Source organism: Piliocolobus tephrosceles, chromosome 7 (genome assembly GCF_002776525.5).
Source record: "Piliocolobus tephrosceles isolate RC106 chromosome 7, ASM277652v3, whole genome shotgun sequence".
Classification (NCBI taxonomy): Eukaryota; Metazoa; Chordata; class Mammalia; order Primates; family Cercopithecidae; genus Piliocolobus; species Piliocolobus tephrosceles.
This window is the reverse complement of record NC_045440.1, coordinates 146,544,367-146,571,191: the sequence shown is the minus strand read 5'-3', so window position 1 is coordinate 146,571,191 and position 26,825 is coordinate 146,544,367. Positions and strand designations below refer to the sequence as shown.

Below are 26,825 nucleotides of genomic sequence, written 5' to 3'. Positions count from 1 at the left end.
TCCTCTGCCTCCTCCTCCTCCTCCGCCTCCGCCTCCTCCTCTGCCTCCCCCTCCTTCTCCTCCTCTTCCTCCTCCTCCTCCTCTGCCTCCCCCTCATTCTCTTTCTCTTCCTCCTCCTCCTCTTCCTCCTCCCCCTCCTCCTCTGCCGCCTCCTCCTCTCCCTCCTCCCCCTCCTCCCATTGTTTTGAACTCATGCTATTTCAACTTTGTCAGAGCACACACAGCACATATGGTTCTTCCCCTCTCGCCTGCACTTCTCTTTCCATGTTGGGTCTGCCATTCAATGTATCACCCCCGTGGGTCTTATGGCTGAGGTTCTCCCAGCAGCTTGTAGTTGGAGGAAGCCCATTTAGGAGGTTCCTCCTGATGGGCCTATAGTTGCAGGACCCCGAACTCTGGCAAGTTTAAAACTGCTCTCCTGGCACTGTAATTCCTTGAAGGAAAGCTTGAACGGCTGCATAGTTCATGGCTTTCTTCCTTCTCTTGAGACTTCTGAAAATGCTGCTTGGTTGTTGCCCTCAGCGTCCCCTCCTGCACGACATTCACGTGCCCTCAGCGTCCCCCCTGCGCGACGTTCAGTGCCCTCAGCGTCCCCTCCTGCGCGACGTTCAGTGCCCTCAGCGTCCCCTCCTGCATGATGGGGTAGGAACTGGATCTCATGGAATCTTTCGTGAAGACCAAAGGGTGTGAGGATGGAGGATGCCCAGGATGGTGTGGGGCACGGCAGGGCCTAGGGAGCGCCCAGGTCTTCTCTGCCTGTTGGGAGAGCTGCCACCTTGGTTTTCACACCCTTTATGGCACTGATTCCTAAACCTGCTCATAATCAGAATTAGTTTGGAATCCTTTTAAGAAAAAAAAAAAAGGCCAGGCGCTGTGGCTTAAGCCTGTAATCCCAGCACTTTGGGAGGCCGAGACGGGCGGATCACGAGGTCAGGAGATTGAGACCATCCTGGCTAATACGGGGAAACCCCGTCTCTACTAAAAATACAAAAAACTAGCCGGGCGAGGTGGCGGGCGCCTGTAGTCGCAGCTACTCGGGAGGCTGAGGCAGGAGAATGGTGTGAACCTGGGAGGTGGAGCTTGCAGTGAGCTGAGATCTGGCCACTGCACTCCAGCCCGGGCGACAGAGCGAGACTCCGTCTCAAAAAAAAAGAAAAAAGAGAAAAAAAAAGGGATTTCCAGACATCGTCCAAGAGCTGGTCCAACAGAATGCCATTGGGGTTAAGCCTCATAACCTCTAATTTTAGAAGCTTCCCAGTGACTCTGAGGATCGGGCCAGACCTGGGAAGCAGGCACATGGCCTGGCCTAGAGAGTGGCAGCAAATGGCACAAGCTCCCTGGTGCAGCAGGGCACAGCTCGGGCTGTTCATTTGAAACTCCTAAGAGCTTGGAGAAATGCTGACCAGGCCCCCACCTCTAAGAGATTCCACCGCCGCTGGGGTAGGGGCAGAGGGGCCGGCATCTAACATCAGTGTTTTGAAAACTGACTCCCAGTTGATTCTTGTGTGCGGCCGGGGTCCGGAACCTCTGTTTTGGAGCACAGGCAAGGCGACTGCGTGAACAAGTGAACCAGTGAGGCTTTTGGATGCAGAACAAGCAAGAGACACAAAAATGTCAGGTCACTAAGCAGAATCATTCTTCCAAGAAACCTCAGCTCCTTACCTGTGGGCACATTCCTTAATTATATGTCACACCAATTTAACTGGAAGAATTAACACCTGCCCCTCGGGCCTATAATCTATGACAAGACATTGGTGATAAATCCATTTATTCTCCAATTACATAATCTTTCCCATGTTCACCCACTGACAGACTCACTCGGAGGTAACTGATCCGGTGTGGTACAGGCTGGGCAGTAGAGGAAGCTGCCTTCCAGCATAAACCCACTCTCTGTGCAGAGAGGCTGTAGTTTGTCCAGCTCATCCAAGCTACATTTAAAGGTCCATTCTCAGGATCATTGCAAGGCTTCTTTTTTCTTTCTCTTTTTGAGACAGGGTCTTGCTCTGTCGCCTAGGGTGGAGTGCAGTCGCTCCATCTCTGCTCGCTGCAGCTTCGACCTCCCTGGCTCAAGCGATCCTCCTGCCCCAGCCTCCTGAGTCGCTGGGACCACAGGTGTGCACCACCATGCCTGGCTAATTTTTTCGGTTTTTTTTTTTTTTTTTGGTAGAGTTGGGGCCTTGCTATGTTGCCCAGGCTGATCTTGAACCCCTGGGCTCAAGCCATTTGCCTGTCTCGGCCTCCCAAAGCATGGAATTACAGGCGTGAGCCACATACCCGGCCAGGGCTTCTTCCTATGCAAATTCTCTGTGTGGATTCTCTGGTGTTGGTAACAGGTTACCTAGAACTGAAGGTTTCCATGAGTTCATTGCACTCACAGGGCAAATGTTCTCCCCTTGGGATTTCACGGGGTTTCTCTGCAGGATGAACCTCCTTGCGTGGACTGGGGTCTGAGCCCCTCCCAGGGCGTTGCCCACCCACCACATCAGGGCTCTTTACAGGGTGAAGTTTATGATGTTAAGTAAGGCAGGGCAGGCAAGAGGAGCAGGCCCCAGGCAGGGCATGAGGGCCCCCGCCGGCCCCAGGCTAGCCCTGGGAAGCAGGCTGATTTGGAGAGTCCCCACTTCTCACTGCCCATTCAGTTGAGCTCCTAGAAGGGGAGGCTGAGGAGCTGGAGCTGGGTGGGCAGAGTCCTCTCGCCCCACCGCTGGTCCACCTAGAGCTGGAGGGCCAAGGAGGCCTCTAGCAAGCTGGTCTTCTGGGAAGCCAGAGAGGAGGATGTGAGGGCTCTGGAGCCTGTGGGTCTTGACTAGGAGTGAGGATTCTTCTTTAGGGTCATCGGAAGCCAGTTCTGAGGGTCAAATGAAAATGAAAATGAAAATGGAAGGACACCATTTACAACATCAAAGGCATAAAGTGACTTGGAATCCATCCAACGAAATGTGTGGAGAATCTTCATGGGGAAAATTATACAGTGTTTTTGGGAGACATTAAACAAGAGCCAAATAAATGGTGATGAAGCCCGAGCTCATGAGCTGCCTGACTTCGTATTTTTAAAATGTCAGCTCTCAACCGCACCTCACAGATGCCATGCAATTCCCATCAAAATCCTAGCAAGACTTTTGTAAACTTGAAAACCTGGGCCAGGCGTGGTGGCTCACATCTATAATCACAACACTTTGGGAGGCCAAGGCAGGAGGATCACTTGAATCCAGAATTTTGAGAATAGCCTGGGAACACAATGAGATCCTGTGTCCAAAAAAAAAAAAAAAAAAAAAGCGCTGGGCATGGTGGCACGTGCTGTAGTCCCAGCTCCTCGGGAGGCTGAAGCAGGAGGATCGCTTGGGCCTGGGAGGCTAAGGCTGCAGTGACCCATGATTGTGCTGGTGCACTCCAGCCTGGAAGACAGAGTGAGACCTTGTCTTTAAAAAAGAAAAAAGAAACTTAAAGAAAAAGGAAAGCGAATTCTAGAACTTACATGGAAGTACCAATGGTAAGACACAGCTGAGGAACCAACGGAGAACACTGGAAGAAAGTTTTCTCAAGCAGACACAGCCCTTTGGAAGCAACAGTAACTGGGACAGCATGGTCTCAGCACAGGAGCAGCCCAGCAGCCCAGAGGAAGAGTGGGCCGCCCGCCTGGGCAGACACCTGACGTGCAGCAGTGGGGAAGTGGGGAAGAGCAGGTTTCTCCATTCGAGATGCTGGAACAAAGGACATGTGTCCACACTTCGCTTCACACCAGCAGCCTCCGTCATTCCCGGTTTTGCTTCCTGCAACCCTCGAGCACCGCGGCATGGCCTCAGGGAAGCCTCCTCAGAGACTGAAAGAGGGATGGTGGGCGTGCCATGCTGTCTGCGGCAGAGGGACTGTCCTGACAGGGGGACAGACAGCAAGTACCACGGCCCATGGCCGTGTTCTCATGCATACAGACATGGCCATGGAGCATCTGTCTGTGAGGACACATAGTCAGGAATGTATTTTGGGAGCGTGTTTCTTTACAGCCTTCTGTTTCTCGTCTCTCTGTCATCTGGCAGCAGCCAGGACCTGGGACACAGAGGCAATTTTTCTTACAGAGCTGTAATGAACAGCGAATGGAAGTGGTCAGTGAAAATGAAATGGTTCTATTTTAAAACCTGAGGCAAAACTCTTGGCCAGTCCTCCTATCCAGAGATAGAACCTCACTCGCCTCTTTGAGTATGGCCTGGGCTGAGTGACTCACTTCCACAGACGGAATAAAGTGAGGTCCCGACATGTCGTGAGAAACAGCTGCCTGGGGAGCCAGCCCCAGGTGACACAGCTCCAGCTGACAGCACGGCTGCAACCCCACGAGGGACCCTGAGCCCGAGGGACCTGCTGAGCTGCTCCTGTGAGCCGGACCCACAGAAGCTTGAGAGAAGCGTTTGCTGTTCCAACCAGTACATGTTGGGGGAATGGGTTATGTAGCAACAGATAACAAGTGCAAGCTCTGTGGCTGTTTTGCAGTCATACTGGCTTTGGTGAATTGGCCATTTGCATAACTGCCAGGACTATGTTAGTCCTGCACCACGTGCCTCATAGGCAGGTGCTGTGTGTGTAATCCTCCCAGCTCAAAGTGGTAGGAACCATGGACATCATCATTTTATAGATGAAGAACCATGGCTCAGAGAGGGCAGGGGACCAGGCTGATTTGCACAGCAAGTAAGCTGTGCTGGCTCCACAGTGCTGCTTCATGATTCTCCAAGGCAGAGACCGTCCTGTATATGGTGCATGGCCAAGGCCTTATCCACGCCTGTTCTGTGCAGCTGGCAGAGGTTGGAAGGCCGCGGTGCATGACAAAGCACAGGTCGTCCCACCATGTTAGAGAGCTGTGGGTAGGGATGAGTGTGTGGACCCAGGAACCAGGCTGCCTGTGCTCAGATCCCAGCACTGCCTCAGAATTGCCGTCTGGTCCTGGGCAAGGCACTTAGCCTTCCCGTGCCTCAGTTTCCTCATCTGTAGGATGGGAGTGATGAAGGTCACAGTCATCTCCTCCCAGGGCTGTGAAGAGGTCTGTCCTAAGATTATTTTTGTCATAGCTATTAAGCTCCTTGGAATCCTCAGCGGGCGTGAGCTGTGGTCTTAAGCCAACCGAGCTGCACGGCCCTGGGTCCAGGGAGCCAGCAGGGAAGATACAAGAGTCCTGTGTCTGTGGGGAAAGCAGACACCTGGCTTCATAGTGCTGAGGCCGCCCACATCACAGTCCAGGGGAGACGGGATCCTGGGTAGAAGAGACCTGGGCCCAGGAAGAGATAGGCGCGCACCACGGTGCCTGGGGGAGGGTGATATGAGTCCACCAGAGATATAAGCAGTGGAGTGCATTGCTGTGGAGTGTGGGCAATGGGCAGGGGGTGGCTGGACCAGGGCCCCCAGCACCTGAGGGAGATCTTTGTGATCCTGGGGTTTGTGTGTGGCCTTGGGACTGATTTACAGGACAACCCAGCGCATGGTTAAGACAGAGCTGCTGTGACCCCGGTGGTCGTGCAGCACTGGCTGGGGGTCCCTCGGGAGTGTGTGACGGTGGACCTCATGCCTGACCTTCACTGCACACTCGTGTGCACCCAGAGCCCTCAGTTGTAACTGCTGTCATGGCACAGAGGGAGAACTGGAGCAACGTGCTCGCCTAAAGTGCACGCCAGGAACGTGGCAGATGGAAGCCCAGTCTGTCTGACCTCATGGTCCCAGGGTGCGAGGGCAGAGCGTGAAGGTGGGTGGCCACTGGGAGGAGAACCCAGCAGCCGGCGCGTGAGATCCGCACTGGCTGGGGTCAGTCTCGGCCTTTCGTCCGTCCTCCTTGTGTCCAGAGCTGGCCCTCCCACGGTGGTACCAGGCACACCCTATCCGCTGGGCGCTCATGAAGCTGGTGGCCTGGGCGCCTCTAGGGAAACACAGGAGAGGGTACCCAGGTTTTCCCACGCCAGTTGAAACCAGTCAGTTTTCTGTTTTCTGCAGGGTTTGACCAAGGGCTCTGCCAAAACACAATAAAACCAAACCAAACCCAAACTATGGCAACGTGGCTGGGCACTGTGGTTCATGCCTGTGATGCCAGCACTTTAGGAGGCCGAGGCGGGAGGATCACTTGCGCTCAGGAGTTTGAGACCATTCTGGGCAACACAGCGAGACTCTGTCTCTACAAAAAACACCAAAAAAGTAGCCAGGCGTGGTGGTGCGTGCCTGTGGTCCTAGCTACTTGGGAGGCTGAGGTGGGAGGATGGCTTGAGCCTGAGAGGTCGAGGCGGCAGTGAGTCGAGATCACGCCACTGCACTCCCACCTGGGTAGGAAGGTGAGTCCCTGTCTCTGAAAAAAAAAAAAAAAAAAACCAAAACAGCACACAACCAGCTTTGTTCGCATGGAGCTCAATCACCTTGACTTTTCTTCCAAGCTGACTCAGCCTTGAGCTCTCAGTCCCTCGCATTCTGCCCACCCCTGGGTCTCCTGGGCCTAAATCCTGACATGTGAGCAGGGGCCTCCTTCCTTTTTTTTGAGATAGAGGCTCGCTCTGTCGCCCAGGCGGGAGTGCAGTGGCGTGATCTCAGCTCACTGCAGCCTCTGCCTCCCAGGTTCAAGCGATCGTCCTGCCTCAGCCTCCCAAGTAGCTGGGATTACAGGTGCTCGCCACCATGCCTGGCTAATTTTTTTTTTTTTTTTTTGTATTTTTAGTAGAGATGGGGTTTCACCACGTTGGCCAGGCTGGTCTCGAACTCCTGACCTCAGGTGATCCACCCACCTCAGCCCCCCATAGTGCTGGGATTACTGGCGTGAGCCACTGCACCCGGCCCAAGACTATCATTTTGCATAACTGTGGTGCAATATTACACCCTCCTCCGTGGGGAGGCACATCTGGGAGCCCCTGTGGCCACTCATCGGTTCTCTCCGTTTCCAGAATTGTCACTTCAGAGAGCTGTGCGGAGGAAGTCGTCCTGGAGGTGACCTGTTGAGAGGCCATTTTCACTCCGGAGAGTCTCTGTAGCTCCCCCTGGTGGCTGTACTGTTCAGCGGCGCCTCCTTCCTGTGGCTGGGCTGTCTGCCCTGGTGCCCATGGACCCAGCTGAACCCTTTGCCATTGAAGGACGTCTGGGCTGCTTCCCAGGTTTTGGCTAAAACAAGTAAAGCTGCTATGAGCACTCATGAGCAGGTTTTTGTACGAACGTGACTTTCATTTCTCTGGGGTGCATCATGGGGTCGTGGGAGCTGGACGTCTTGTTTGATAAGAAACCACCCAGCTGTCTTCCAGAGCGGCTGCTCCATCATCCACTCCCAGCAGCAGCATGTAGGTGGCCCAGCTTCTCTGCCTCGCCATCAGCATGTGGGGTGGCCATGGTTAATTAATTAATTTATTTGATTTATTTTTATTTTTTCAGACGGAGTCTCGCTCTGTCGCTCAGGCTGGAGTGCAGTGGTGGGATCTCGGCTCACTGCAGCCTCTACCTTCTGGGTTCAGGTGATTCTCCTGCTTCAGCCTCCTGAGTAGCTGGGATTACAGGCACGCACCACCACACCTGGCTGATTTTTGTATTTTTAGTGGAAACGGGGTTTCACCATGCTGGCCAGGCTGGTCTCGAACTCCTGACCTCAAGTGATCCTCCTGCTTTGGCCTCCCAAAGTGCTGGGATTACAGGTGTGAGCCACCACAGCCAGCAATGGTTTATTTTTTATTTTAGCCATTCTAATAGGTGTATAATGAGATCTCACTGGGAATTTTTTGTTTGTTTGTTGTTTGTTTAGAAACAGGGTTGCTTCATGAAAAAAAATTTCAGTAAAAGAGGATACTTCTAGTATCCTTTTTAAAAATTTAATTTGGAAGCAAACAGTGTTTCATCCCAGCATGTTAAAATTGCAAAGGTCATCTACCCCAGCTTACTGTTTGCTAAACACCCATGAGTCACTAGTGGAACACACATTTCCAATGCTAAAGGTCTTGACTTGCTGGTGAAAACCACTTTGCAACACTAGTGTTGGAAATTACTTCCTTATAGTAAGCTGAAATCTGTCTCACCGGAACCTCTGCTCATAGTTCCTGAGTCTCATATATTTCAGACCTTGTCTCTTCTGCCCCATTTGGCTACTTATCTCCAGTTTCCTCTGCCAGTCTTCCGGTGGCACAGCCCCAGACCCTTTCATTTCATAGTTTGTCACTGCTCTTTTTAAGAGGACTGGGGTGCTCAGAACTTATTGACTGACCTTAGCATTGAGGAACTCTCCTTTTGGCCTGGTCACTATATTTGAAAACTGCTACCTGAAATCATGAGAGCTTTTTTGTTTTAACAGCCATTTTCTATTGTTGATTCATTTTCGTTTTGGTTACAACTGAAATATCTGTCTTTCACATGAAATATAACTTCTCATTTGCCTGTATTCACAAAGTCTGTTCTAACTACACATTTCATTGGCTTCAAGCTCATGCTTGATGTGGAAGTGAGGGGAGTGCAATACAAATTTGAACAGTTGCTTGGATTTTTGCAATAATAGATTGTCAGTTGGGATCATATGACTCTCATGTGCTAGAAAATTCTCTGGCTTTCAGAATGTAACCCTGGGCACACTGAATGCAACTGTATAAAAATGAACGTGAACTTTTAAAGGTAGCATAATTAAAGTTGGTACATTAAAAAAAGAAAAGAAAAGAAAAGAAAAAAGAAACAGGGTTTGCTATGTTGCCCAGTCTGATCTTGAACTTTGAGGCTCAAGTGATCCACCCCCCTCGGCCTCCCAAAGTCCTGGGATTACCTGCGTGGGCCTCGCCGTGGTTTAGTGTCAGAACGCTGAGGGTGCATGGTGTTGGACGCCTGCTCCTGTGCGCGTTTGCCTTCTGCCTGTCCTCCTCAGGGAAATAGCTCTTTATGTCGTTTGTCCATGTTGTAAGTGGGTTGTTTTTGTGCTGTTGAATTTTGAGATACATTGTGAATAGATTGTAGATTCCAGTCCATTGTCTGCTATGCAATTTGCAAACATTTTCTCCCAATCTGTGGTTTGTTTTTCCTTCCTCTTCCCTGGGTCTTTTGTGGAGCAGTTTTTATGTCAAGGAGGTCGTCCTCTGCTGGGTTCCTATCCTCCTCCCGTTCATGGGACAGGCTTCCTGTACCACCGCAGCAGCAGTGAAAGGCTCACCCCTGCCCGGTGAGGTCTCTGCTGCTGGAAGTCTGAGTGTCAGGCAGTGCTCCCACCTCCTAACATCTGGAAGCCCCCTGCACTCCATGATATCCAGCGTGCCATTAGCTGAACCCCTTCCCCTCCCATCTGTGGACCCTAGAGGGCAGGAGGCCTTGGCTGTGCACTGGTCTGAGGCCAGCCTGAAGGTGCATGACCTGCTTCCATGACAGGATCTGGGGCCGCCTCCCTACTCTGGAAAGGTCCCGACACAGGCATCTCCTGTCAGGGACCTGGGTGCAGGAGCCATGGCCTCTCCCTGCTTCCTGCAGAGCTGACCCATCCCGGTGACCATCAGCTTCTGCAGATCTCAGTGGTTTCAGGAAGGTGTCCCTAGGGTCTGTCTGGAGCCAAAGACAGAGGTTCCTTCCTCAGGAACTTCCTGCTTTGGGGACACTGCCTTCTTCTTAGGCGAGTTCCCACAGACTAGAACAAGGAGCCAGACCCCCAGCTACGGATGCCCACTTCCTGTCCTGGGGGACAGGAAATCCCCAGGAAGACATCAGATTACATCAGATCCCCATGTTTCGTCACCTTCCTCTGGGTGAGTGGAGAAGGAGCAGGTGACCTGGGGGATGGGGCGTGGGCACAGGACGTACTTGGTCTGAGCAGTTGACCCGGGAAATGGTGCATGGGCACGGGACACACTCAGTCTGGGCAGACGACCAGGGGGGATGGGGCGTGGGCACGGGACACACTCAGTCTGGGCAGGCGACCAGGGGGGATGGGGCATGGGCACGGGACACACTCGGTCTGGGCAGGCGACCCAGGGGGACGGGGCGTGGGCACGGGACACACTCGGTCTGGAGGCTGCCATGCTGGAGAGGAGGAGCCCTCAGGGTCTGTGTGGAGGAGGGAGGCAGGCCTTCCCAGACCCGTCCAACAGACTTGAGCAGGGTCAGCATGCTGGGCAGGGCCCCCTCCTCTACCCCTGGAGCCAGGCCCAAGTGCCCCTCACTCCAGCTGTGGGTCATGGCTGCCCTGAGCTAGGAGGAAACAGGGTGTTCTCACTGCACTTGCTCCTGGGGCAGGGGCTGGGGCAGGGTCACAGGGGCTGGATGGTGGCCTCAGGGCTGGCTTCTGGGTGGGTAGTGAGCCAGCTGCAGGTAGGGCTTGGTCCACTGTGTGTTTGCTGGCCCCTCCCTATTAAGGGTGCATGGGTGTGGAAGGGGTGTGTGAGGAGCCCGGCCTCGGGCAGACCCCTGTGGGCAAAAGATTACATAGGTGCTGAGGCAAGAGACTGAAGGCACAAACTGTTTCAGTATAATAAAGAAAATAGTTAGAATAAGAATAGTCATAATACAAATTAGATATAGAGATGATCATGAGCAATTATCAATCGTTATTATAAACATTATTAATCATTAGCTTTCAATATTACTCTTTGTTGCATTACTAACATAACCTAGGAATAACTGGTGGGTATAGGGTCAGGTGCTAAAGGGACATGGTGAGAAGTGACCTAGAAGGCAAGAGTTGAGTCTTCTGTCACGCCCGCATAAGGGCCGCTTGAGGGCTCCTTGGTCAAGCGGTAACGCCAGTGTCTGGGAAAGCACTCGTTACTTAGCAGACCGTAAAAGGGAGTCTCCTTTCCTTGGAGGAGTCGGGGAACACTCTGCTCCACCAGCTTCTTGTGGGAGGCTGGTATTATCCAGGCCTGCGTGCAGTCATGTGGAGGCCTAAACCTCTCCCTGCGGTGCTGTGCTTCAGTGGTCATGCTTCTTGTCCACTTTCATGTTCCTCCTGTACTCCTGGTTCCTCTTTGAAGTTCTTAGAAGATAGCGGTAGAAGATATAGTGAAAGTCTTAAAGTCTTTGGTCTTATAAGCGCATAGAAGAAAATGCTGACTTATGCTGCCTTCTCTCTCTGCTTCGGCTACCTAAGAGGGAAGGGCCCCCTGTCCTGTAATCATGTGACTTGCTTCACCTTGTCAATCACTTAGAAGATCCACCCTCCTTACCCTGCCCCCTTGTCTAGTATGCGATAAATATTAGGTCACCCAGCCGCTTTGGGCCACTAATGGTCTCCGCGTCTTGATGGCAGTGTTCCTTCCCTCGGGCCTGGCTGCTTTCTCTTTATCTCTTTGTCTTGTGTCTTTATTTATTATAATCTCTAGTCTCCGCACATGGGGAGAACACCCTCGAAGCCCGGTAGGGCTGGACCCAACAGACCCCATGCTGGAGGAGGGTCAGAAACACTGTCGGGGGTAGGGACGAGCAAGGAACCAGAACCCTGCTTGGGAAACAGGCTGCAGTGAGGCAGGGCAGGGGTTGCCACCAAATACCCAGGACACGCCAGGGTGTGGCAGCCAAAGGTCAGAAAGTCTCCACACCAGTCCTGTGAGATGGGCTTGGTTTTTCCCAGTGTCGTGGATGAGAGACCGGAACACAGAGTGGCTAAATGGCCAGCCCGAGACAGCACAGCTGGCAGGCAGCAGGCCCACACTCCAGTCCCAGTGGGATCTCATTCCCGGCCACATGGGTCCCTTTCTCACCTCGGGACCCACAGAGGCCTTGCCCCAGGCTCCAGACCCCGGAAGTTTCCAGAGAGGGGTGCTCTCTGGGTAGGCCCAAGCCCCTGCAGGTGTCGGGGCTGAGAGGTGTGGCCTGGAAGGTCACCAAGGCCTGACCGCCAGGCTGCCAAGTCGGGTCAGCAGCAGAGCCCAGCGAGAGCCCGGCTCACCGGGACCTGTGCCTGGACAGCGCTCAGAGCCACAAGGAACAGGAGGCACGAGGGCTTGGGAGTAAGCCAGGAGCAGGGTCGGATGGCAGGAGGGGTGCGCGTCCACTGAGCACCAGCTCCGGGCTCCGAATGCCTTCGAGGGCTCCCTCCGTGATCCCACCCAGGGCCCGCTGGGAAAGGAAGCACCCTCTTCATCCACCTGTGCAGGGTGCCACGGCCACCAGGACAGAAAGGGAAGCGGCGGGATCTGAACTCGCCCTCACCCCCACCTCCCTCTCCCACTGGCACCAACGCTGGGCACAGGCTGCCACGCTCCAGAGGGGCAGGGAGCACACCGCAGCCCCTGGGCCCTGAGTGCTCCATGTGGAAGGGGAGGCAGGTTATGATGGAGCAGGAGTAGAGAGAGGAGCCCAGCCCATGGGGACCCAGGTGGTCATGTAACAGGACGAGCCGCAGACAAAACTCCTCAGACACTGGATTAAAGAAGGAAGAGGTTTTTTATTTGGCCAGGAGCATCGGCAGACCAGCGTCTTAAGAGCCGAGCTCAGGCCGGGCGTGGTGGCTCAAGCCTGTAATCCTAGCACTTTAGGAGGCCGAGACGGGCGGATCACGAGGTCAGGAGATCGAGACCATCCTGGCTAACACGGTGAAACCCCGTCTCTACTAAAAAATACAAAAAACTAGCCGGGCAAGGTGGCGGGCGCCTGTAGTCCCAGCTACTTGGGAGGCTGAGGCAGGAGAATGGCGGAAACCCGGGAGGCGGAGCTTGCAGTTAGCTGAGATCCGGTCACTGCACTCCAGCCCGGGCAACAGAGCGAGACTCCGTCTCAGGAAAAAAAAAAAAAAAAAAAAAAGAGCCGAGCTCCCCTAAAAAGAAATTCTTGGCCTTTTAAAAGGCTTACAACTTTAAGGGGTCCATCTGAAAGGGTCGTGATAAATCGAGCAAGCATGGGAAATGTGACTGGGGGCTACATGCATCAGCTAACAGAACAAAAATTTTACAATGCTTTTTTTTTCATACGGTGTCTGGGATTTACAGATAACACAAGTAGTTTAGGTCAGGGGTTGATGTTATTATTGTTACTTTTTTTAACTCCTAGAGCTGGTTGGTGGTGCCAAGGCTGTCTGGCTGTTTATCTTACTTTTGTTTCTTTCTAACTTTTTGCTTTCTCTCTTTTGTCTTGTGAACTAGGCAAGGTGGGGGGGGGAGGATGGCAGCAGGAGTAGTAGTGGTCTCCTTCCTTAGTCAGGCCTGCAGAACAAGGTGATATTTGGATTTAAACGACAAAGGAGGCCGGGTGTGGTGGCTCACGCCTGTAATCCCAGCTACTTGGGAGGCTGAGGTGGGAGGATCGTTTGAGCACGGGAGTTCCTGATGAGCCTGGGAAACATAGTGAGACCCCATATCTACCAAAAACAAATAAATTAGCCAGGCATAGTGGCACATGCCTGTGGGCCCAGCTACTCAGGAGGCTGAGGTGGGAGGATCACTTGAGCCCAGGAGGTTGAGGCTGCAGTGAGCTGTGATGACTCCACGGCACTCCAGCTGGGGTGACAGAGTGAGACCCTGTTTCATAAATAAATAAATAAATAAATAAATAAATAAATAAATAAATAAATAAATGGGAGTTTGCTGGGAAGGCAGCCTGGAAGGAAACAGCAAGTACTGGGAAAACAGCAGCGCATGGCAGGGGCGGGACCCAGGTATTCCCGTGCCACTGGGCCAGGTCCTGTGGGTCTGGCAGGGGATGGAGCCCGAGGTCAGACCTGGGTGCCGGTGGTCCTGCTGCTGGCCGGGTCGTGGTGAGAGCTGAGTCTGGAGGAGGCAGAGGCACCGTACGGAATTAACTAGAAGCTCAGGTCAGTGGTGTGGCAGCGCTCGCCGGCACTGTCCGTGGTTCTGAAGGAGACTGAGTGGGTAGGTGCGTCTTACCTGGGGTGCAAAGGGTCCTGGAGTCTTGTGGGGCTCACAGACACAAAGGTGAGAGCCCAGGTGCCAGCAGGCAGCCTCTGGCCTGGCAGTTAGGAGGCCTGGGGCTGACCCCACACGCATTCCTGTCACATTGCTCATCTTCACACCCGCCCACGCATGACGGCGCTTCTCTCATGGCACTGGCCTCTCTGTGCCCGCACTGTCACCTCCATAAATTAAAATCCTATGGGTGCAAAGTCACGCACAGCCCCTTCCTATTCACAGATTCTGTTTCACTGCAGTCTCTCTGTCTCTTTCTTTTATTCTTTTTTTTTGAGAGAGTCTCAGTCTGTTGTCCAGGCTGGACTGCAGGGTCTGGCCACTCACCGCTTGTAGAAAGAAGCCAAAATAGGCCGGGCGCGGTGGCTCAAGCCTGTAATCCCAGCACTTTGGGAGGCCAAGATGGGCGGATCACGAGGTCAGGAGATCGAGACCATCCTGGCTAACACGGTGAAACCCCGTCTCTACTAAAAAATACAAAAAACTAGCCGGGCGAGGTGGTGGGCGCCTGTAGTCCCAGCTACTGTAGTCCCAGCTACTGGGGAGGCTGAGGCAGGAGAATGGCGTAAACCTGGGAGGCGGAGCTTGCAGTGAGCTGAGATCAGGCCACTGCACTCCAGCCCGGGCGACAGAGCGAGACTCTCTCAAAAAAAAAAAAAAAAGAAGCCAAAATAGTAAAGAGGTGTGATAGAGAATGAGGCTTTATTATCCGTGCCAGCAGAAAGCAATTCCACTCTTCTATTTGTGGAGGGAACGCAGGGGGATTTTCTTCTCTTTTTTTCTTTTTCTTTTTTTTTGAGACAGGCTTTTGCTTTTGTCGCCCAGGCTGGAGTGCAGTGATGAAATCTCAGCTCACTGCAACCTCCACCTCCCAGGTTCAAGCGATTCTCCCGCCTCAGCCTCCCAAGCAGCTGGGATTACAGGCGTGCGCCACCACGCCCAGCTAAATTTTGTATTTTTAGTAGAGATAGGGTTTCAATATGTTGATCAGGCTGATCTTGAACTCCTGACCTCAGACAATCTGCCGGCCTCGGGCTCCCAAGGTGCTGGGATTATAGGCGTGAGCCACCGTGCCCTGCCACACAGGGGATTTTAAACAGAGGGTTTGTAGAAAAGGCTGGGGGGTGAGGAGGTGCCAGGCGCATGACCCACTCCCACGCTCGTCTCGAATTATTGCTCCATCTGGTGCAGGGGCCAGCGCCAGCGTGGCTTCTGCCAGGTTATAAACTAATTGTTGTCAATCTTGCCATCAATCTCTAGCCAGGAGTGGGTTCCTGCCTCGAAGTAACCTTTTGCTGGAGAGAGAATTCCAGAGGTGTCTGGTCTGTAACAGGATCTGTCCCTTGAAGGTTTTAAGGAAAGAGGTGACCAGATTGGTGAGCAGGGTGTATGCCTAACAACCTTCCGGGTAAAAAAGTGTGCATAAGGCCTGGAGCAGAGAACGGGAAAAGAGAGCGGAGGTCACAGCACATTCCGAGGCTGTAAAGTTTATCTCAGAGCTATGGCTTGAAAGTGGGGAGAAAGGAGAAAAGGGGAAAGAAAGAGAAGTTTTAAAACACGGTTTGAGGTGAAGCTGCTAAGTGACTCGGTTATGAGAACCTTGGCTTCCACACCCTCCTGTACTTAGCTTGACTTTAGCTGATTTCAACTCTTTAGGCAGAGCTTGACCCCTCCAGCCAATGGCCAATCAGGGAAGCTTTTCATCTGTGGCTTGGAAGCCCCTGCTTCCAAATGTCCTGTCTTTCTGGGCCAAACCAGGGTATACATTACATGCACTGATTTCTGGCCTTGCCCGTAACTTCTGTCTCCTTAAAATGTATAAAATCAGGCTGTACCCCAACCACCTTGAGCACATGCTCTCAGGGTGTCCTAAGGCTGTGTCATGGGTCACAATCCTTAACCTTAGCAAAATAAACCTCTAAATTGATTGAGACTCATCTCAGACGCTTTTTGGCTTACAAGAGGCAGCTCCAGCTCAGGGTAGGGGATTTCTGGTCACAGTCTAGTTACTGGAACAAATATGGGGCAAGTTCCAGGGAAAGCGACTCTGTGGATCCTGAAGGAGTGAGGATGCTGGCACCTGCCCTGGGGTGCACCCCCAGAGCCTCAAGGAAAAGGAAGGGCCAGACCACTGGGGCTCCTGGGTCCCCAGGTTCCCAGGTTCTAGGCTGGTTTGCCAGTTACCTTAGTTACCAGAAAGGGGTCCCAATCTAGACCCTAAGAGAGGATTCTTGGATCTTGTGCAAGAAAGAATTCAGGTCGAATCCACAGAAAGCAAGTTTATTAAGGAAGTGAAGGGATAAAACAATGACCACTCTGTAGACAGAGAGGGTGTTCCTGAAAGCAAGAGGAGGAAGGTGCTCACCTCAGGTATAGTGAGAGTTTATATATGAGACGAGAAACCCAAAAAACCATGGGGGAGATTGCTCCGCTGCCAGGGCTCCTGACAAAGGATTGTTTGTCTTTGTGTAACTCCTGTCTAGCGAGAATCTATATTATTATCTTCAAAGTGAAACTCATTCTTAAACTAAGAATGCTTCTGTTCCTAAGATATTGGACATCAGGACATTATTTCCTGGGTCTTGTGGGTAAACATTATTCACTTGCTCCCTTCACTGTAATATCTGGTGACCGAACACCTAAGGTCCCAGAACCCAGCTGGTCTCAGCCTCACTTCACCCAGCCCCTGTTCAAGACAGAGTCGCTCTGGTTGGAAGGGCTGTGAAACCTTCATGTGGTCAGGAACACCAGAGACTTGCTGAGTAGATGGTGATGCGCACAAAGAGCACGGCGGAGAGCTGCGGGACCTTCTCACGCAGGACCTGGAAGGTGTGGCTGCCACTGGGAGCTGCCAAAGTGCTCAGGCAATGGCCGCTGGGGAACCCCCATGGATGCTGCACAGAGAACACGACAGAGACCCCATGGTGACCCAGGCCAGGGGCAGGGGACAGAGGCTGAAGGGGGGCACAGAGGCGGGTTGGGGGGAAGAGGTCCAGGGTGGGGGTTGGGGCTGGGGACGGGGCAAACAGAGGCCCAGGAGAGGGGCTTGGAGCAGAGGGCAGAGCCCAGGGTTGGGGAGAGGTGGGAGCAGGGGACAGAGGCTGGGTGCAGAGGTCGGCAGCTCCTTGGGTCGCCCTAGGCTCGGAAGGACTGGCTCTTGGTGGCCCTTGGTGGCTTGAGGCCAGGGCAGGGTCGGTGGAGGGGGTGGGGCGCTAGCACCGGGCCTCACTCCTGCCCTGGGTGGTTCGGGGCTACGACCCACACTCCGCAGATGGCATGTGCCAGGTGACCAGGCTGGAGGCCGTGTTCTGGCCGCATCTCTGCATCCCCTTCTCTACATGGTCTCCCTCAGGCTGACTAGGTTCCCTCGGGAGCGACCGGAAGCTCCCGGGCCAGCTTCCCCTTTACAGAAGAGGACAAGGCCTGGAGGGGCAGGAGCAGGTCTCCAGGCCCAGGACCGCCTGGGCAGGACCCCTCCCCACAGGCCTGGAGGCCTGGCCGCGCCCCCGGCCCTCCCCAGGGGCATCCGGGGAGCCTAAGGCACTGGCCGCCTCCCCCGGTGCCCCATACCTGTCTGAGCTGTGGCCTGCGGTGTGTGGTCTGATTGCGGAGATCCCCAGGCCCTTTTGCCAGAAGCAGACTCTGGTTGATGGTGCAATTCTAGGGCCACCACGGGTGAACGTGAAGGGCAGTGCTCCCAGACTCCCTGCAGGAGCAGGGTCTCCCTGACAGGCACAACCAGGGCCCGCTCACTCATCCCTGGCTGGTTCAGGGGTGCCCGCAGCCACCCACCTCCACAGTTCTTATGGGAGCAAAAACGTTGCAATGACACGATTTTCGGTTCCTGTTCCTTGCTGCTGAAAGCACCGGGACCCGATCCAGACCTCGGGCTGACCGGCCGGGGTGCAGAGAGGGTTCCCCTCCCACTCGGAGTGCTGGAGGCCCCTGCTGGCCCCGGAACTCCAGGAAGGGCTGAGGGCCAGGGAGGGAGGACGCCACCTCGCGTTTGGTAGGATGACATCCAGCCGAGGTTTCGCCCCCTTCCCCTTCATCTTGTTTCTCAGACGCTGGGTTTCTTCACGTGGAGGTGGAGTTTGTGTTTCCTGGAGCAGTGGTCTGGAGCCAAGGCCCGGGGAGTTAGAAGCTGTGAGAGCTTTCCGGGAGGGGCGTGGCGGGGTGGCAGGGTTCCCTTTCCCTGGGTTCCTGGGCTCCCTAGCCTGAGGCAGGGGGCAGGAGCCTGAGGCGCTGCAGGGTCAAGGCAGGGCAGTGGCTGCGCAATTCAGGGCTCCAGGGGAGGCTGGCCTGGCCTTCAGGGCCCAGAGGGGAGAGAAAGGGAAGGGGGAGCTGGCTTTTGCCCAGGGTGTGGTGTGACTTGCAGTGCGTTTCAGAGCCTGCTGGGGACACCACTGAGCCACCGCATCCTGGGCTCAGAGGATCGCCAAGGGCAGAGGCAGGGCTGAGGGAGGGTTGGCCTCTGAGGCGAGCTTCTCCAGCCGCCTCCTCACCTGCCCCTCCCCTGCGTAGACGCCGCTATTAAGTCCAATGAATTAAGAGACAAAAAGCTGAGCGTGTTAGGAACGAACTCCACTCCTAGATGCCCGTTTCCAAGGCAACGCGGGCTCCATCCCTCAACGAGTGGATGCTGGAGCAGTGCCTGCAAGCCCCAGTCCCTAAGGAGGAGGAAAGGGATGGATCCGGCGGGTTCTGGGGAGGATCCGCAGGGTGCTAGGCAGAGTCCTGCTCTCACGGTCTCTCCTGCACTCCCTCAGCTCTGCCGCACCCGGGTCTCCCCTACCCACGTATCTGAGTCCAGCTGTCCCCGAATGGCTGGCAGAGGTTGGGGGCCCAGTCCCGGGGTGTCAGACGCCCCTTGTGTCCTTGTGTGTCCTTATGTGGGAGTGGCCAGAGCTCCCGGGAGAGGGAGGCGTGGTTAGGGCTTGTCCCATGAGTTGAGTCAGGCACTGCACCCTGGTCTTGGTCAGTTTTGATGGTGAGGAGACCTGGGTGTGGGCAGACCCAAGGGGTGCGGGAGAGACAGCGTGAGAACAAGCCTCTGCCCGGCTTCTCGTGATGAGCACGGGCAAAGGCTCCTGAATTCTTCTGGGGCAGGAAGAGACCGCTGTGGACGGACTTCTGGACTGTGGCTAAGGAAGGAGACCACCACTGCTCCTGCTGCCCTCCTACCCCCACCTTGCCTGCTTCACAAGACAGCAGGAAAGAGAGAAAGCAAAAAGTTAAAAAGAAACAAAAGTAAAATAAATAGCCAGACAACCTTGGCACCCCCACCCGGCCCTAGGAGTTGAAAGAAGTAATATTAATAACATCAATCCCTGACCAAAACTACTTGTGTTATCTGTAAATTCCAGACACTGTATGAAAAAAGCATTGTAAAACTTTTTGTTCTGTTAGCTGATGCATGTAGCCCCCAGTCATGTTTCCCATGCTTGCTCGATTTATCACAACCCTTTCACGTGGACCCCTTAAAGTTGTAAGCCTTTAAAAAGGCCAAGTATTTCTTTTTCAGAGAGCTCAGCTCTTAAGATGCGAGTCTGCCGACGCTCCCGGCCGAATAAAAAACCTCTTCCTTCTTTAATCCGGTGTCTGAGGAGTTTTGTCTGCAGCTCGTCCTGCTACGTGGTCACCAGGGTCCTGGCAAGGCCCCCTTCCTGGGACTGTGGCCCCGTCGAGCCAGGGAGCTTGGCTTTCTCCTCCCCAGGACCATGGCTTCCAGATCACAGCCAGTCTTGGGGCAGGTGTCCAGGGAGGGGCTGATGTGGACTCAGGAAAGGTCCCTGACACACCCACGTTCAAATCCTCAAGCCTGTGAATGTGCCTTCTATGGCAAAAGGGACTTTGCAGCCGTGAGGAAGCGGAGGATCTGAGATGGGGGATGGCTCCGGATTCTCCAGGCGAGTCCTAACTGTGGTCACAGGATCCCTGTAGGAAGGAGGCCGAGGCAGAGCTGACTTGAGAAGGGAGCAGTGCTTGGAGAGGCTTCAAAGGTGGAGAAAGGGCTATGAGCTGGAGAGCAGGCGGCCTCTTGAAGCTGCGAGGGTGGGGGGTGGGTTCTCACCAGAGAAAACACAGCCCAGTCAGAGCCCTGACTTGAACTTCTGGCCTCCAGAGCCACAGCATGAACTTGTGTTAAGTCACTAGGTTTGTGGTGATTTGTTACGGCAGCCTTGGGAAACTGGTACGGAGGGACGTGGGTTCTTGGGTCGGGGCCCTGCCCCCTCCCTGCCCAGAGCCCCCAGCCCCCAGTCTCCCTGCTGCCCGGGCTGGATGAGAAACGAAGGTCCCTCTACGTTCACTCTTGGGACTGACAGCATGCACTGGGCTCTGAGACGGGGCCCAGGATGTCTTGGCTGTGGCCATCCGCCCGTTGACACTGCTGCTGACCCGCCTGGCTCAGACTCAACTTGGCCTGGGAATCTGGCTGGCTCTTGGCTGGTATCCAGCTCCTCCCCGGCTCAGGCGTCCTGGAGCCTGGGACACCCCTGGGAAGCTGGGTGCGGTTGGCAGGAAGCCCAGGGACTGGACCTTGGATCTGCATCGCCGAGCTGTGTGACCTTGAGCTCGAGCCTCATGTCGTTCCTACCTCAGCGGGCTGTGACAGGGCCCACCCTAGACCGCTAAGCACAGCACCCTCTGCTCCTGCTCAGAGCCGGAGTGGGCGCCAGGAGAAAGCCCTCTGCGGGCTGCTGGGGGTGGTGTGGGGGTGGTGTTTGGTTGGTGTTGGGGGTGGTGTGGGGTGGTGTTGGGGTGCTATTGGGTTGGTGCTGCGGTGCTATTGGGTTGGTGCTGCGGTGCTATTGGGTTGGTGTTGGGGTGGTGCTTGGGTGGTGTTGGGGGTGGTGTGGGGGTGGTTGGGGGTGGTGTAGGGGGTGGTGTTTGGTGTTCAGTGGTGGGGTGGTGTGGGGGTGGTGGTGGTGGTGTTAGGAGTGGCGTTTGGGTGGTATTGAATGTGGTGGTGTAGTGGGTGGTGTTGGGGTGGTGTTAGGGTGGTGTGGGGGTGGTTGGGGGTGGTGTGGGGGTGGTGTTGGGGTGGTTTTGGAAGTGGTGTAGGGGGTGGTGTGGGGGTGGTGTTGGGGGTGGTGTTAGGAGTGGCGTTTGGGTGGTATTGAATGCGGTGGTGGTGGGGGTGGTGTTGCAGGTGGTGCTGGGGGTGGTGTTAGGTCTTTGGATCATGAGGGTCTGGGGCTGGCTCAGGTGAAGAGTGGGGTCATGAGAAGTGTCCTGATGACCACAACTCCCATTTACTGAGCACTTGCTCTCTGCCAGGCACGGGGCTGTAAGCCCTGACACATGGCATTCCAGCACTCTGGAGAATCCTCACTGCAGCCCACAAGGAGGGCTCTCCTGGGACTCCTGCTGAACAGAGACAGGTGGGAGGTGAAGGTGTTCCCAGGGTTGTGGAGCTGGGGAGGGCTGGGCCTTAGATTCGAAGCAGGCAGCCTCACCCCTGCACTGTGCTCCAGTGGGCTGTAGGCATGAGTGTTCGTGTGCACACATGTGCATGTATGAGTGTGAAAATGCAAGTAACAGACAGCCCAAATAACTAGCTTCAACAGAGCAGACATTTATTTCCCTCCCAGGTAAGGGCACCCCGAGGTAGGCAGTGCCTTCTGTCAGCAGCAAGCCAGGCCCCTCTCATCGTGCTGCCCTGCCGTGCTCAGTGCTGCCTCATGGTGCAAAGTGGTTGTTGAGCTCCAGTCATCACTTCAGCCAGCAGGAAGGAGGAAGGGGAAGGAGAAAGACGTGACCTCACCATCTGGGGCATTTACCTTCCGACCCCCAGCTAGGCATTGTGGGTTTTATTACTAAGGAAAAGGAGAGAACAGTTAGCGGGGGCCTCCCACAGCCCGCCGGGATGAGCTTGGCAGGCAGGACAGGACTCTGGGCTTCCCAGTTCATGGAGTGTTGAACTGGTGGGATTAGGGGTTCTTTAAGTCTCACTCTGTACTTCTCAGAAGGGGAAACTGATACCCAAGTCAGTGGCTGAGCTGTGGCCCAGGCTGGGCCTCTGCCTGCTGTCCCAGAGCTCTGTCCTGGCACCAGCTGCTGGTGAAGGCAGGGCTTAGAGCAGTCACCAGCCCTGCCAGAGGACCCTGGGGACCCCCCCGCATAATGGGCTGCCCACCTTCCCTCTGCTACCCAGTCCTGCTTCCTCTGCAGGAAGCCGAAGGCCCATTTTGCCCCCTCCCTAGCACAGGGTAGCCTGTCTGACACCTCCAGACCCCTCCATGACACCCACCAGGCTGAGGGCCTGGGGGCTGGAGTCTAGAGGGCAGGCAAGGATGAGGCTGGAAAAATTTCATCTACTCCTCTCCTTTCATCAACTTCACTCCTCCACTGCTCTAGGCTGCTCTAGCCTCTGCTAGAGCAGAGACAGGTATTCGCAACCTCAGGTGCTGTCCTAAGCCCAGTAGGTACTGACCCTTGATGGTCACTTCAAGGTGACAGGCACCCACTCAGCATCCAGCCCTTCCCCATCCAAGGCTGCAAGGTAACTTTCCAAGCCAGGGTCTCCCATGGCGGTGCTCACGCCATAGCCAGACAGGCCCCTCTGGCCCCATCCTTTCCATACTTGGTGCCTGTCCCCCCAGCCCCGCCCTGCCCCTCCGCATGTGGCCTCACCCCGACCTGCCTCCCTGTGCCCTCTCATCCTCAGCCCGCCTCCCCCACTATCCCGCCTCCCCCACTACCCCGCCTCCCCCAGGCCCGTCTTTCCTAGGGGTGACTATAGCCTCCCTCCAAGGCCTTTTCCCTCCAGACAGCCGGGAGGCCGACCTGGGGAAGGACAGGGCAGGCCAGTGTGACCGCTGCAGATGGAGGAATTCCTGTGGCAGAAGTTAAGGGTGAGGATTGGGTGTGGGGGCCCCCAGGCATGTGGTGGGTGTCATCTCTGCCTGGCTGTGCTGGTGGGGATCCCCAACCCCCATGAGGGTTGCAGGTCCCAGGGTGTGGTGGCCAAGGTCTGGACCCAGCGCCCACGTGCTGCAGTCCTGCCACTCACAGGCGGTGGGGATAGGACACCAAGGGCAAAGCCGGGAACTGAGGAAGCAACCGGGCCGGCGGGCCTGTGCTGGCTGGATCGCCCAAGACATTCCAAATTCATTCTCCAAAGCTGGTGCAGAGGCAGGAGGGAAGGTACCAGACAGAGTGCTGGCAGGGAGGGGGGTGAGTTGGGTGGGGGTGGGGAGGGGCCGTGGGTCAGGGTCTCCCGGCCCCCATTGCTCCAAGGCCAGCGAGGAGGTTGAGCAGGAGGGCTGTGCCCACAGTTTTGCAGCTGCCCCGGGGGCCGCCTGCCCCCTTGCCTGGTGGGTCCTGGACTCGGGAGCTCTGCCAGGGTGGGACATTGCACAGGCTGAACTGGCAGCAGGTTGTGGTCACCTGGGTCCCCTCGACCGTCTTGGTGATGGGCTGGCAGCTGTCTGTGCACCACGCAGAGTGGGTGGTCAGGAGGCCTGACTCTGGGGAGGGGAGTGGGGAACAGATGCTGAGGATGGGTGGGGCCTCCGAGGTGGCTCTGCAGGGCTCTGTTCAGGGCCCCTGGCTTTCCCGCCGCCCGGGGGTGCGTGTGCTGCGGCCCCACGCCCACTTACCGGTGTTCCCGTGGGCAATGAGGGTTGTGCAGGCCTGGCCATGTGAGCAGCTCTGCGTCAGGTTGCAGCGCTCGTCCCTGGACAGGGACTGGCAGGCATAGCACCACAGCAGCACTGTGGACAAGGCGGGCTCAGGCCCAGGCCGGGTCCACGTCCCTGTCCACCTCCCCGTTCTCAGCTGTGCTCCCAAAGCCTAGCCTGGTGAGCCTCCAGCACCCACTGCTCAGACGGGCGGGCCACCCCTGACTCGGCCCTGTAAGCCGTGCTGTGTGCGAGTCTGTGTGTTTAGGGGCAAGGGATTGCGGCCCAGGCAGGGTGAACTTCCCATCCTCGCTCACACCTCCTGCGACCGTGCTGCCCAGGCTCCTGCTGTGGGCACGGAAACCTGGAGGCGAGTCTGACTCAGTCCTGCCTCTGGGAGCACTGGGCCTCGCAGAGGAGGGCCTCCCAGGGGACACCTTGTGGGTGTGTGGGGCAGGGCTTGTGTTGAGGGCGGGCCTGGGGGCCCTGGGAGTGGGGCTGGGCTGTGTGTGGTGGGCATGCTGGAGGCCCTGGCTAGGGAGCAGCCGGCTCGCAGGTTGGATGCGGCGATTTGCTCTGCTTTGTTCTGGGGATGGGAGAGAGCAGAGGGTGGCCCAGCGTGTAGGGGTGTGTCGGACAGGGAGGGTGGGCTCTTATTAGCCCCACTCTGCTCTGCTCTAAGCGCTTCCCTGGCTCCCTTGCCTGCAGCAGCCAATCTGTCTCTCCCCTGCACAGGACCGGCCCACCCTGCTGCTCTCTCTGCCCCACAAAACTGAACCCTACCCTGGGGCTTCTGTGCTTGCTGTCTCCACCCTGGGCCCCCACTGAGCCCTTCTCTGCCTGGTGAACTCCTGTTTAACCTCTACATCCTGGCACCACTGACCCTCCCAGCTGGTGGCTTCTTCCCCTGTTCCCTACTCTGCAAGGCAACTGAGTGTCCCCCACTCTGCTGGAGGCAAGCTCACAGCGGGACTGTGGCCTGTTGGCTTCCATGACACAGCCCTGCCCAGAATGCTCCAGGCAGAGCAGGCAGCGGGGCCCTGGGGTTGGGGCGGCCGTACCTCTGCCCCTGCCACCAGGGAGCCTGTTGGTCTCTTCCTCTTCCACCTCATCCTCATCTTCCTCGTCGTAGTCATCTGGCCTGTGGTCCTCGTCCTCGTCCTCTTCCTCCTGCTGTGCCTGCCCTCTTCCTGGCCATGCAGGGATGCTTGTAAGCCTCAGCTACCCGGGTATGGAGGATACCTGCTCTGGGCAAGCATTGCACCCCCAACTCCTTGGCCCTCCCCCGCCACCCTCAGGCCTCAGGGCAGCCTACCTGGTGTGGTGTCCGGCCCCTGCACACCCTGCTCACTGCAGCCGAGTGTGCCCTGGCACAGTAGTTACAACAGCAGCTGCTGTGGGCTGGCCCTTTATGGTAGCCCCTCCCTGCACCCCACATAAACAGGAGCACAGATGTTTGGGGACTCTCGGGGTCCCAGACCAGCTTCCATCCACACGGCTCTGGGCTGGGGACTCCAGCCTCATCCCCTCCTTCTTCCTAAGCCCCTGCTGGGGTTCCCTGGAGGTCCCTGTGCTCCAGGACTGCACTCTCTGCCCCCTCACCGCAGGGTTACCCTTTGCCCCGCACCTGGCTGTCCGCACAGCAAAAGGGCAAGCAGGAGAGCCCTGAGCACCTTCATCTCGCCGATGCTGCTGTGTCCCTGACTCCTCGAGCAGCACTTTGGAGCTGCGAGAAGTGGGATCAAGGGCATTGCCGTGGGTTTCCCAGTGGCCCCCACCAGCTCCAGTCTCAAACAATGGGCCGCACACGGGTCCCCAGCTCTAGGCGCCAGGCCAGGGATTGTTGCTTCCCTCCAGGACCTCTGGGGCTGGAGGGGAAGGAGAAGTCATTGTGGTTGGCCTTGGAGCGACCCGTGCACCTGTGCAGGCAGTTGGAAGGCGGTGCTGGCCACAGGCGCTGCTGGCCCTGGCCTGCCTTGCTGCTCAGTGCCTCAGGCCTGTAGTGCAGGGCAGGGAGCCTCGCCTCGGATTGGGCCGTGCCTGACACCCCCTACCCCCATATCTGGGCTCCATAGTCACAGGAGCTGTGGTCACAGACCCTCTATTTGCTGATCACTGGCCAAGCATCTTCATTCCAGAGTCAGCATCGCACCCAGGCCCCTTTAAGAGCATTTAAATAAAAACACCGTCAATGCCCTCAGGCTAAGGCTGCAGGCTCACCTCTGCACCCACACTCAGCAGCGCACTGCTGGGCCCAAGGCCTCCTTCACTAGCCCCTCGGGTCTCTGCCCCTGCTGTTCTGTCTGTAGTGCTGTTCCTGCTGGTGTCCGGTGGAGCTTTCCGGAGCTGCTGGGGGCCCAACCCTTGGCCTTCTGCTGGGAAAGCCATCAGCCCCCACCTGCCTTCTGGCCTTGTGTGAGAGAGAGGCTGCTCTGGGAGAGGCTTGGAAAGCCCAGGTCGCTCCCTGAGGCCACCCCCTCCTCCCAAGCCCCTGCCCAAGCCTCTGGGGGTGGGATGCAGAGGGCAGAGTCTCCCGAGGGTAGCAGAGGGGTGGGGCAGCAGCAGGGGCTGGATGGGAGTCTGCAGCCAGGGTCAAGCTTGGGCGTCTGTGTGCCTTGGCGCTTGGGCCAGGCCCTTCACCTACTGAGGCCTCAGTTTTCCTAACTGTCAATGGGTGGGGTGGGGCATTTTCTGGCCGGCCACCTGTAACAGAGGTTGAGTTGGTTCTGCAGTGAGCTGCCTGGGTTTAAGACCCGGTTCCTCCTTCCCCTGCCTCTGGGTCCTGGACAAGCTTCTTGGGTTCCCCAGGCCTCAGCTCCCTCATAGGGTGAGGTCACCATCAGGGGTCAGTACCTGCTGGGCTTAGGACAGCGCCTGAGGCTGGGAATACCCGTCTCTGATGTCTCAGCCACTGAGTCAACCATCCCTCCTTAATTCACCTGAACCTGTCATTCTTCTCTATCAGCACCCACCCAGCATCCAGCCCTTCCCCGTCCAAGGCTGCAAAGTCACTTTCCAAGCCAGGGTCTCCCATAGCGGTGCTCACGCCACAGCCGGACACGCCCCGCCAACCCCAAACTCTTCATACCGGGTGCTTGTCCCCCCAGCCCTGCCCCTCCCTGCCCCTTCCGGTGTGGCCCCAGCCCCACCCGCCTCCCTGCGCCCCGCCTCCCCCCTGCCCTGCCTTCCCATCGCCCCGCCTCTCCCACACCCCGCCTCCCATCGTCCCGCTTCCCCGGTGCCCCGCCGCCTCCACACCCTGTTTACCCCACGCCCCGCCTCCCACACTGCCCCACCTGCCCCATCGCCCTGCCTCCCTGGTGCCCCACCTCCTCCACACCCCACCTCCCCATCGCCCCGCCTCCCATTCACCCCCTCCCCA

General features: G+C 56.4%; 1 protein-coding gene across 13 annotated transcripts in view; it reads right to left on the bottom strand.

The window, feature by feature from the left end:
• Positions 1–21,376: 21,376 nt before the first annotated feature.
• The window catches only part of GPIHBP1 (glycosylphosphatidylinositol anchored high density lipoprotein binding protein 1), a 5,840-nt gene continuing 391 nt past the window's right edge, over positions 21,377–26,825 (bottom strand). For 2 of the 13 annotated variants that reach the window (XM_023228157.1, XM_023228159.3), the window contains exons 2-5: positions 25,071–25,311; positions 24,505–24,633; positions 23,423–23,536; positions 21,377–23,290 (exon numbers count right to left, since the gene is read on the bottom strand). In XM_023228157.1, coding sequence (XP_023083925.1) covers positions 23,031–23,290; positions 23,423–23,536; positions 24,505–24,633; positions 25,071–25,194 — 627 coding nt within the window. In that variant the 5' untranslated portion in view covers positions 25,195–25,311 and the 3' untranslated portion in view covers positions 21,377–23,030. Of the gene's footprint in view, positions 23,291–23,422; positions 23,537–24,504; positions 24,634–25,070; positions 25,312–25,663; positions 26,547–26,825 lie in introns of those variants that run through there. The other 11 variants (XM_023228153.1, XM_023228150.1, XM_023228155.1 and 8 more) reach the window with 11 other exon arrangements.